At 41.2% G+C, this 12,660-nt stretch overlaps 1 protein-coding gene across 1 annotated transcript in view; it reads right to left on the bottom strand.

Moving 5' to 3' along the window:
• Positions 1–11,790, bottom strand: part of C8A (complement C8 alpha chain) — a 96,620-nt gene extending 84,830 nt beyond the window's left edge. The window contains exon 1 of the mRNA XM_007480523.2: positions 11,565–11,790. Within this exon, the coding sequence (XP_007480585.1) occupies positions 11,565–11,665 (101 nt within the window). The 5' untranslated portion in view covers positions 11,666–11,790. The remainder of the gene's footprint in view (positions 1–11,564) is intronic.
• Positions 11,791–12,660: the final 870 nt, after the last annotated feature.

The raw sequence follows: 12,660 nt of genomic DNA on the forward strand, positions 1-12,660 counted from the left end.
TCAATTAAATCAAAGAGTAAACAAGAAAAAATGAGTACATTATAAATTTTAGGTAAAGTGGCTTCAGACAGTGATGTCCAAGCTAAAGCCTAAATTTCTGCCACCACTGTCTTCCAAGTTCTTAGCTTTGTAGTCAAGAATGTTTATAATCTACCTCTCTAGAGTCACCTCCCATAATTTCCTTGTACCAATCCATAAACAGCACTGGGGAATTTGAAGGATATTGGCCATTTGGGAATGATTGGACCCTATCTAAAAGCAAGCCTTCTCTATTCACATTTTGGTGTGTTCCCAAATCATTTCTGTGACCTCATTAATATAAAAATCACTCTATATAGACCTGCTACCATAACACTCAAGCCAAACTGGCCTGGTTACCATCTCCCAGAAATACCATGGACCTATCTCTGTGTCTTTGCTCAAATTCTCTCTCACACTTGGAATGCCTGTCTCACCACTTCTACCTAATGAATGTTATCCATGCTTAAAACCAGGTCAAATACTACTTCTACCCTTCATGCCTCACCTGTTAAGCAATGCTTATCTCAGCTTCTTTAAGACATTTTGCCTGTAGGACAGTGTCTGTGGACTGATAGAAGAAAGTGAAACTAGCTGCCTTTATTCTACTAATAACTCAGGTCCTTCATATCTTTCTCGTTTAACCTTTTATTAAATTTGTCTAGCTCTGAAAATGATTCACTGATCTTCAACTCTTATGAGTTTTGCTATCTGTTCCTTCCTATTATTCACTTAGGTTAAAAACTAATTTAAAGAGCCTTTCTCCTAAATGTTTAGATGCTGGCATACAGTACATATTTTTTAGTATTACCATCATTTCATTATTTATGTGTCCTTAAAGAATAATGTAATTTCCCCATTCGTTTATTTTAAACATTTGACTTATCTAAAATCACAAATGCTACATCTGATTTTTGTATTCATCTGTAGTATAATAAATTCTACTTCTACCCTTTCTATTTAATACAATGTGAAAAAAAATCCAAGGGCAGTTGGTATTCCCTCACCCAATGCAAGATTACAGTCAAGTAATCACCTGGCCAGTGGGGATACAGAGAAAAGGCAGTGGGCAGTGGGTAGCAGACTCACTCAATGAAGGAAGAAGTCAGAAACTCTCCCTGCTGTATATTTCATTAGTTTTAGATAAAAATGTGTCAGTTTTATATGAAGAAATTATGTTACTATAAATTTAAATGAAAATAAATTAAATTAAAGTGAGGAGATTAAGTTAAATAATCTCTAAGGTTGTTTTCTGCTTTGAATGTGGGTCCCTGAAAAAAGATTGCTATTTCCATTCTTTAGATTCCAAGAGAAATGCATGAAGACTAAAAATGTGGTGGCATTTGGTTAAGACAGAAAGGCAAGCTCTGCCTTCAGAGGGCTTATATTTTTTTAAACCCTTGCCTTGCATCTTAGAGTCAATACTGTGCATTGGTTCCAAGGCAGAAGAGTGATAAGGGCTAGGCAATGGGGGTTAAATGACTTGCCCAGGGTCACACAGCTAGGAAGTGTCTGAGGCCAGATTTTAACCTAGGACCTCCTGCCTCTAGGCCTGGCTTTCAATCCACTTAGCTACCCAGTTGCACCCAGGGCTTACATTTTTAATGGAGAAAATAATCTTTTCTTAAGTTGAATTCTAAGACAAGGAAACATGGGTTCCACTACTATTCCCTTATTTGATCCTTAAAACAATCCTTCAGAGTAACTTCTGTTATTACCCAATTTTGCAGTTGAAAAAAAAAAACTGAGGCAGACAGGTTAAGCAATCTTTTCAGGATCATATAGCTAGTAAGTGTCTGAATCTAGATTTGAACTCAGGTCTTCCTGACTCCAGGCCTAATGTTCTACCCATGGCACCACCAATTTCCTTGAAGCTTTTCCTTTCTTCTAAACATAATCACTCTAAGACCAGAAGAGTGAGCTGAAGTCTAGAATGAATTATAAAATGAGGAGGTCAGACTACCTGGCCTCAAAGATCCTTTCCAGATCTAAACTAATAATAATAATAATGATTATGGTGATGGTGATAGTGATGGTGGTGATAGCAATTATATATAACACTTCAAAGTTTGCAAAACACTTTATATATATATATATATATATATACATCTATATATATATATATATAATGTCATATTATCCTCACAAACCTAGAAAGTAAGTGTTATTATTATCCCCAATTACAGATGAGTAAACTGAGGCATACAGAGGTGAGATGACTTGACCAAGGTCATATAGTACACATATGAGGAAAAACTTGAAGACCTAACTTCAAGTCCAATACCTTGCCTATTGCTCCTTCCAGCACTGTATGATCCTATGGGAGATGGCACAGTAGCTAGAGCACTGATCCTAGAGACAGGAAGACTTAAGTTCAAATAGAGCCTCAGATACTTTTTAGCTTGGTGACCCAAGACAAGTCAGTTTACCTCTGTGTACTTCAGTTTCCTCATTTGTAAAATGGGGATAATAACAGCCTCTACCTCCCAGAGTTATTATGGGGATCCAAAGAGATCAAAATTGTAAAGGCAAATCTTAAAGCTAATAACTACTAGCTACTATTACTATTATTAATAATTATTGTATATTAATTAAGTAAATAATATAATTAATATTACTATTATTAAAATAATAGAATATTAAAATCAAGTCAATTCAATCAGCATTTATTAAGCAAGGAAGAGAAAATGGAACAAGCATTTATTAAATGTCCACTATTTACCAGGCACTGCTAAATAAAGCACTTTTCAAATATCTTGCCAAACATTGGGATAAACACTCAAAATTGGAAGGGAAAAACACAGTCACCTTTGTCCTAAAAGAACTGATCCTCATAGCCCTAGAAATGAAAGGACCCTTAAAAATCATCCAATGCAATGCTCCCATTTTACAGAAAAGAAAACTGAGCCCCAAGGAGTTAAGCTGATGACGAAATTCACACAAGGAATATGTGGGATTGCTAGGATTTAAACCCAGGTCTTGTGATTCCATGATGAGAGCTTTTCCCACTGAAATATATTATTATAAGAAAGAGAAAATTAGGAATAAGCTGATGATCTGATAAGGCAGGGGAGAAATTGCTTTTTGGAGTGCTTTAGCACATCCAAGTAGAATTGTCAAGATGTCATTGCTGGTCTATGGAGACCCCATTAAAATGTAGAAATGAGGGAAAGCGCATTAAGGGATGTAACCAAAAGCTCAGGTAGATTGAAACTTTTGTCATTGTGGATTTAAAAGCTCTGTGACAAGATGTCAATACAAAGGCAAATACAAGAAGCCATCCCCAACAGAGAGCCAGCAAAGCTGGGAGCAGAGGACTTTTTTGGTGAGTCACTGATATCTCAGCTGAGGAGCTCTTTGCACAATGGTGGGCCTTCTAATGGCCAAGTGAGATGAGGATCAAGTGATGTAACTGGCCTGAGTGATCTGGAGTGATCTCCCTTCTCATCTCTGCCTCTCAGGATCTCGGAAGCCCTTCAGGACTCAGCTCATACCCCACCTCCTGAATTCAGGAGGCACAGAGTTGATCATGACTTGCATGAGAGGATTAGCATCTTTCCATTCTGTATGCTACCTCGTATGTTCATAATACACAGAGAGACAGACACAGACAGACAAAGAAAGAGAGAGACAGAGAGAGGGGGGAAAAGGAGAAAAGGGAGAGGGAAAGAGAGAAAGAGAGGGAAGGAGGGAGAGAGAGAGAGAGGCAGACAGAGAAAGAGAGAGAGAAAAAGGAGAGAGGGGGAGGGAGAGAGAGACAGACAGAGAGAGAGACAGAGAGAGAGAGACAGAGAGAGAGAGAAAGAGAGAGAGAGAGACAGAGAGAGAGAGAGAGACAGAGAGACAGAGAGACAGAGAGACAGAGAGACAGAGAGACAGAGACAGAGACAGGGACAGAGAGAGAGACAGAGACAGGGACAGAGAGACAGAGAGAGGTGTTAAACTGATGACTTAATTCCTCAGGACTTTTCTCTATTTCTCTACCATGCCAGAGAAAGCTCTTCCCCTGGAAGCCCCCTCCACTTCCTGCCCTGAGACCTGGACCTCTGATTGGCTGATTCCCTAAGAATCTCCAAATAAAGGAGGAGGGTCAGGCCAAAGAAGGGCAGAAGACTTTCATTCCTTCCAGGCTGGAAAGGAATTCATCTCTAGGCTCCCAGCCATGGACCTTCCCCCTTCTCCCTTTCAGCTCCTTTTTGTGTTTTGTCTGCTCTTCTCAGAATGGAAGCTCCTTGAGGGCAGGAACCGACTTTCTTTCTGCCTTTATTTTCATTCCCAGCTCAGCACAGTGCCTGGCATTTAGTAAAAGCTTATTAATGCTTCTTGCCTGACTGTGGCAAGACCTCTTCCAAGGTAGAGTGTGATTCATATCAGCATTTTTATATTGGATTTTAAAAGGTTCAATATTGCTGGGGGAGAAGAGCTGGTCCCCATATGAAAGGGAGGGTGGGGGATGGGAAACTTCCTCAGGATCATTCAGGGAGCATGTGTAGCTCATAAGCACATAGTAGGTTCTTTACTGAGTAACTACTATGGGTAAGGGGGAACATGGCAGAGTGGATAGGGCCAAAGTTTGAATCAGAAATATTAGTTTTGGGGGCAGTTGGGTAGCTCAGTGGATTGAGAGCCAGGCCTAGAGACAGGAGGTCCTGGGTTCAAATCTGACCTCAGACACTTCCCAACTGTGACCCTGAGCAAGTCACTTAACCCCCCTTGCCTAGTCCTTACCACTCTTCTGCCTTGGAACCAATACACAGTAGTGATTCCAAGGCAGAAGGTGAGGGTTAAAATATATATATATATATATATATATATATATATATATATATATATATATTAGTGTTCATGTTCTACAGCTGACACACATGGTGGGGCTGTGAAATCCTGTCAGTGCCCCACCCCCACCCTGAGCCATGATAAGTCAAACTCCCTCAACTGCTACCTTCTCTCCAAGCTTCATGGAGACAGTCCAGGACCCTGAGCTGAGAGCCCTAGGAAGGGCAGTGACATGAGTCCTAGACGTATGGTCTTGTGTCTGACCCATGGTCTTCAAGCATCTTTGGGGAAGGAGCCTTTGTGGCCAAGGGGGTACCATCCACAGAACAACCACCCTGGGCTGCTGAGTTCAAGACCTTACCATCTACCCCAGTGCTATCATTTATTCATCCTTTCATTCATTTCATTCATTCATCTGCACATGCCTTTGTTCTTGACCATCAAAGAAATCACAGGTCATCAGTAATGCTTCCTTCCCTTCCCTCTTCCTCCTCCCCCTCCTCTCCCTCTTTCCCCCCTCCTCTCCTTCATCTCCTTCTCCTCTTCCTCTCCCTCCTCTCCCTCCTCTGATTACCACAACACCTGTTACTACTATTATTACTACAACTGCTACTGTTGCCACTAATCATCATCATCATCATCATCATCATCATCACCATAACTATTACCATCATCTTCCTCATCAATAATAATAGCAGTACCTCCCTCTAGGACCTGTTCTGAGGATCCAATGCATTACTGTACATAAAGTGCTTTACTCTACAGAATTGTCTATTCTTGTTATTTTTTCTGTCTGAGTGAACCTCAGTTTTCTCATCTGTAAAAAGGACATGATAATTGCTTTTCCAACTTCCTCACAGATTTAGGCAGAGGTCAGAGAGAGGGATGGACTGGTCTATGAGCCACTCAGCCTCCATCAGAGTCTGGATTCCAGCTATTTCCATTACCCATCATGCTATCAATTTTTTTTTTCAATTTTATCAGCCAACCTAATGCTACCAAGTAGAGCTCAGTGGCAGAGATTTTTCACAGAAAGCCAATGGCCTAATGGCTTAAGAAAATGTCTCTTCCCCACTCCAGTGGCTAAGACACACTTTCCATTTTCATTGCCTGCTTCCCACCAAGCAGATGGGGAACTGGGGAGCCCTTCCCCATGAAAGCATCTATAAATGTTTGAACAATGAAGTTGTCAAGATGATACAAAGATTTGACAGATGAACATCTCTAGGCATGCTGACTTACTACATGGCCAAGCTCAGTTTTCAAAAGCATCTGCTCCCTAAAACAAGGGAAAGACTTTGAATGAGTGTAGCTACAAACCTCGAACACAGTCTTAGCCTTCTGTAGCTAACCTTCAAAGGCAGGGAGCCTAAAGAAAAAATCAATATCCTTCCCCTTCCCTTCCCTCTTGCTATTTGCATGGCAATCTGGGTAGATCTAAAACAGACAGTCAAGTCATAGCAACAAACATTTAAGCACCTACTAAGTTCCAGGTTCTGGGGAGGAAAATATTTGGGATACAGAAAAAAGCAAAATACCATCGCTGTCCTCAAGAAGTCTATTGGGAAGGCAACGTACGAACACTGATAGTGATAGGATCTGGAATCAGGAAGATCTGGGTTGGAATTTTACCTCCAATTCTTAGCAGTGTAACCCGGGGCCACTCACTAACCTCTCTCAGTCTTTAATGCTGAGGGCCCCCCTATATGCTGGATTCTACATTAACATTCCATCTCCTTGAATCTGATTCTAGGACTCTAGAGAGAGAGGCCTGATTGATAGGAGCATGTCTATCCATCAAAAAGAGCTGCATCACTTGGCCCACAATCCCCCATTAAAGATGGCAGAAAGGATCTGCCAGGCCAGCCTCCAGACCAGTTCTGGCCCCATCCTCCTACCCTAAGCCTGCCGGAGTTCTTTTCCTCCCTGACAAAGAGGCTGCTGATTATCTCCGGCAGCACTGGGCAAAGGCTTTAATTGGTTCTCCTTTTGCCTGGACTTACGATTTGCCTCTTCACCGGGTCTGTCTTGTTTGATAAGTTCATCAAATATTGAGACTCTTTGTTCGTTTTCAAAAGGGATTACAATAATAAGCTTTTATAATTAAGTGTATCTCGGCAAAGGTTTTCCCTTACCACGGTTTCCCTGGCCTTCATCTTCTAATTATTAGTGATGAATTTTCTGATTTTTTTTTCTAAAGTGTATTTGCTTTAAATACAAGTTGCAAATTAAATGTTGCAGAAAATGGGCTCCTTTTTTCCTCATTGAATTGTAGCTAAAAGGAAATATCTCTTACTATAACATATAAAAGCTTTAATGATATTAGATTTAAAATTTTTGTATGTGTGTGTGCACATATATGGTATACAATCAACATTAAAATAAAGAGTCTTGGGCAGACTCAGTAGACTGAGAGCCAGACCTAGAGACAAGAGGTCCTGGGTTCAAATTTGATCTCAGATAATTCCTAACTGTGTGACCCTGGGCAAGTCATTTTAACCATAATTTAAAACTGATACTTAGTATCAATTCGAAAATAGAAAGTGAGGATTAAAAAAAATAAAAATAAAGAGTCTTGGTCTAATCTCTGCTCTGTCCATGAAAGGCAGCTAGATGTGCCAAGGGTAGAATTGGGAATATCAGGAATTTCTGGATTCAAATCATTCCTCAGATTTCAACTAGTTTTGTGACTCTGGATAGATCACATCACCTCTGTCTGTCTCAGTTTCCTCATCTGTAAAATCGGGATGACATTAGCACTGATCTCCCAGTGGTATCACTTGTGAGGATCAAATGAGCTACATGTGTTGCAAAACTTCCAGTGTGAGCTGTTACACTTGCCATTGTCATGACTACTCGTTACAAGCCAAGGCATTCAACATCTCTCATCCTGAGAATGGCAGACCCATTCCACTGGTCTCCTTGGCAGAGCCAGATACAATCACAGGTTCCAAGCAGCTTTGGGAAGTACCCGGTGCAGGTTAGCCATTTTGGATGGGGAGTCCTTGCTCCCCTTGCCCCCTTCCGGAGCTGTGAGGTGTAAATGAGATGGTACCCGGTGAGTTTTTGTGACTAACCGCCCCAGAGAAACATCTGGTAGAGTTCAGCCCCTCCATTAGATTGGGAGCTCATCAGGAGGGCAGGGAGGGAGGGAGAGAATCTGGATCACAAAATGTGACCAAATGAAGCCTCAAAATTCTTTCTTTATGAAATTGGGGGAAATGCCAACGGATTGCAAGATCCTTGAGGACAGGGACTGTCCTTTCCTCTTTTTATTTCCCCAGGGCTCGGCGCCATGCCTAGCACATAATAGCTACTTAATTAATGTGGGTTTATTGATTAAGTAGACTCTTTCCTGGAGAACAAGGACTACTTCATGTTTTTGTCTCTGGATCCTCTGAATCTAGTACTATGCAAGGACATAGATGTATAATTTCACTGGTATCGAGAACTCTCAGGTCTCAACGTAGATAATCACTTTATTTTTATGTTTCATAACCCCTTACCTTCTGTCACAGAATTGATACTGGGTATTGGTTCCAAGGCAGAAGAGCGGTAAGGACTAGGCAATGGGGATTAAGTGACTTGCCCAAGGTCACACAGCTGAGAAGTGTCAGAGGCTAAATTTGAACCCAGGACCTCCTGTCTCCAGACCTGGATCTATCCACCTAATTGCCCAGGTAGTCACTTTCTGAATAATTCATTCTTAGGGAATTGGCCCAGGCATCAAAACTTGAAATTATTTTATTGAGGTCACATAGGCAGGATAAGCAGCACTTGACCTCAGCTCTCCCTGATGACCTCCCTGAGGTCATCTTTACATCTCTTATAACAGACTTAACCATTGTCTAATCAAGAGAATGTAAACGCCTTTAGGGCTGGGACCATTTTACAGTTGTCTTTCTATCCCAGCATCTAATCCAGTGCCTGGCACATAGTAGGTACTTCATACTCAGTAATATTGATTGATGGTTAAAAATCTTCAGTTTGAGGCAAAGTGCCTGCTTTTAAAATCCCCCAAACAAGAAACAGGGAATGAACTAATCAATGCAAAATGGGTCTCCTAAGAGGTTTCAGTGGAAAGAGGTTGGGAGCCGAAGTCAGGAACCCTGGACTCAACTCTCATCTCTACCTCCTCATTCTTATGATGGCTGGCAAGTGCATTCTATTCCTCAGTTTACTCATTTAGAAACGGGACTAAAATTACTGGCACTTCCAAGATCACAAGCCATTGCTTGAATAATGAGATAAAGTGTCAGTGAGTGTATTGTGTGTTTTCCTGGAGTGCAAAGCATGAATAAGTATGTGATGCATGTTCCCTGAATCTAAGTTAAAGGCAGGCCTAGAGAAGAAGAGATGCTTGACTCCGGATCAGGATGTCCAAAACAAAGAAATGGGGAAAAAAGCAATTACAGAATCAAAGAATCTCAACAGACAACTCCAAAGGGACGATGAAGTCAGTGCGCTACAATCTGTGTCTGAATGAATCCCCAAACAGTTAGTGAATAAGCAGCAGGTCCTGGTCCTGATGCTGGGGACAGAAAATCAAAGGCAAATAGTTCTTGCCTTCAAGGAGCTGATACTCATCAGAGGAGAAAATGTGTAACTGTGTGTGTGTGCGCATGTGCATGTGCCTGTGTGTGTTTGTGTATGATATACAAAGATAGAAAATAGATACAAGATAGGAGAGGATCACTAGCATGTGTGTGTATGTGGGGGGGGGGGTGTCTAGGAAGGTCTCCTGGAGAAGGCAGAATTGGAGTTAAGGTTTTAAGGAAATTACTAGACATTCCAAGATGGTGGTGACAAGGGGAGTGTGTTCCAAGCTTAATGATCCATGTTCTGCTTGAAAAAGAATACATGGGGGCAGCTGGGTGGCTCAGTGGATAGACAGCTAGACTTGAAGAGGAGAGGTCCTGGGTTCAAATCTGACCTCAGGCACTTCCTAGCTGTGTGACCCTGGCAAATCACTTAATCTCCATTGCCTAGCCCTTACCACTCTTTTGCCTTGGAACCAATACACAGTATTGGAGAAAAGAAAAGAAAAGAAAAGAAAAGAAAAGAAAAGAAAAGAAAAGAAAAGAAAAGAAAAGAAAAGAAAAGAAAAGAAAAGAAAAGAAAAGAAAAGAAAAGAAAAGAAAAGAAAAGAAAAGAAAAGAAAAGGAAAGGAAAGGAAAGGAAAGGAAAGGAAAGGAAAGGAAAGGAAAGGAAAGGAAAGGAAAGGAGAGAGAGAGAAAGAGAAAGGGAGAGGGAAAGAGAGAGGGAAGGAGAGAGAGAGAAAGAGAAAGGGAGAGGGAAAGAGAGAGGGAAGGAGGGAAGGAGGGAAGGGGGAGGAAGGGAGGGAAGGCGGGAAGTTGGGCAGGAAAGCAGGGGGAAGGAGGGAAGGAAGGAAGGAAGGAAGGAATGAATGATAGAAGGTCTTTCTTCTATCTATCTCCTCTATAATTCCATCCCATTCTTTCTAGTTGGCACTTTGGGCAACAAGGAAACGAAGTTGCCATCCAAACAGTTCAAATTCCTTCTCCACACATGACATCCCTTTTAAATATCTAGAGATAGTCCCCATGTTATCTCTGAGCCTTTTCTTTTCTTTTCTTTTCTTTTCTTTTCTTTTCTTTTCTTTTCTTTTCTTTTCTTTTCTTTTCTAGGCTAAACATCATGGTTTTCCCTAACTGATCCTTATGAAAGAGGCAGCAAGGCATAATGAAAAGGGCACCAGATTTGGAGTGAAATAAGGCTTGGGTTCCAATCCTTCATCCAATAAATATTGGAGCCAAATGACTCCAAGTCAGTCACCTTAATGAGCCTCAGTTTCTCTAACTATCAAATAAGAATAATAAACTACCCAGAGTTGTTGTAAGGCACAAATGAAGTGATTTGTTTAAAGTGCTTTGCAAAATTTAAAGTACTATAAAATTGTGTGCAAAAAACCAATATAGCATGCCCAGATCCAAGATTAAAAGCTGAAAGGAACCTTGTAAACATCTAGTGCAACTTAGAAAGTAGAAAACTGAGGCCTGGGAAGTTAATTTACTTTCTCAAGGTGACATTGGAAGTGTCAGAGGCAAAATTCTTGAGGCCCTTCATCATACCGATTGCCTTCCTCTAGATTAATTACCTTGCATTCTTCGTAACCCCAGTGCCTGGTATATAGTAAGTACTTAATAAATGATTAATTGGTTTATATTCCCCAGCTGATTAATTTCCTTCCTTAAATGAGGTGCTCTACCTTTGATGTGATCTGACCAAGCAGAGGATAATGCAGGGGTTCTACATAGAACTTTATGACAGTCTGGTGGACCCCCTGAATTCCTTCTCAGAACAATGTTTTGAAATATTTGAAGGAAGTACTAAATTTCACTTAGAAATTAGTGAAAATAAATTTGTGACCTTTTCCCCTTCTAATTTCATGGACTGCCTGAAATCTCTCCATAAATCCCTTGGGGGTCCAGGTTGGGAACCTTTGGCATAACGGTACTATCATGGCACTAGTCCAGGATGTTATAAGCCCAAGATTCAGCCCAGGATCACATTAACTGGGGAAGAATCAATTCCTACAAATTAAAATGCTTTCTCCACTCATGACACCTTTGGCAGGAAAAGCAGTTTCCAAAATGGAACCCTAGTGATAATTTGGAGAAAACCTCCCATTCTGTGCTATGCTATATGATCCTGATGGTCACAGCACATAGCATTCAGTCAGGCTCTCCTCTGGGCAGAGGATGAGCCAGTTCTATATGGAATGCTGGCCAGAGGTTAAGTTCACTTACCTCCTGAGCTTATCCTGTGCTGATGTGAGATACTGGCCTGACATCGGGCAGAAGGCGAGGAAAGCCAATGCCACTATCCCATTCAGGAGCCATTGTCCCATTGCTGTGGAGGAGGAAAGTTGAAGGGATTAAACAGGTGTGATTCTTACACCTGCATTGAAGTCTGCTTGTCTTTTAGGAGAATAATTTTACAGGGTCCACTAAACGGAGAGTTACCAGAACACATTGGCTTGGCCTCCCAAAGTTAATCATTGAGAGGACTATTGATCCATGAGGTGTCCCCAACTCACCAAAGGCTCCTGTCCTTCTGTCCCTTAGGAAAGCGGTGAGTAGCATAACCATTGAGCAAGAGGCAATTTGAAGTCAATTTTAGATGGCAAAGATGTAGGGTTACCTCAATACATGAGGGCAAAAGTCCAAACAACAGTAAGTCCAAAAAGCTTGTCTACTTTGGCTGTCTCTCTCTGTCTCTCTCCATCCCTATCCCTGTTTCCCTCTCTGCAATTCTCTCTGTTTCTGTGGCTCTGACTCTGCTTCTCTATCTCTTAATCACGATCTCTCTCTACGTGTATCTCTGCCTTTCTGTGTGTCTCTCATCAATACAGATGTGTTCACTGCATCAAATACAGCAAACATTGACTTTAGACACAAGATTCATCTCCCTCTCCATAGGTTAGTGCTCTCCCCAACTCCCAAAATCATTTTGTATTTACCATCTATATATTTCATGTGGAGAGGTAGTGGGGCATAATGGATAGAGAGCTGACCTCTCTAGGTTCAAATCTCTCCTCTTATCCATGCTGTCTGTGTGACCTTGAACAAGTCATTCAGCCTTTCAATGCTCCAGAAGACTCTCTAAAGCCATAAATTGAAAAGAAGTTTCTGACCTGACTTGGTAGAAGCAGTTTATTTGCATGAGAATTCCTATACACAATCCAGAAGCATTTATTTTTAGCATGTACCAAACTGAGGATACAAAGAAATGCAAAAATAGGTAGTATGTGTCTTGTCTCACAAGCTGCCTTCTTGGGAGGGGTTGGAAGGAAAGGGAGGGGAAAAAAGAATGAGAGAGGTTTTTGGATATAACTAATATGAA

The sequence above is a fragment of the Monodelphis domestica genome, chromosome 2, assembly GCF_027887165.1.
Source record: "Monodelphis domestica isolate mMonDom1 chromosome 2, mMonDom1.pri, whole genome shotgun sequence".
Lineage (NCBI taxonomy): Eukaryota > Metazoa > Chordata > Mammalia > Didelphimorphia > Didelphidae > Monodelphis > Monodelphis domestica.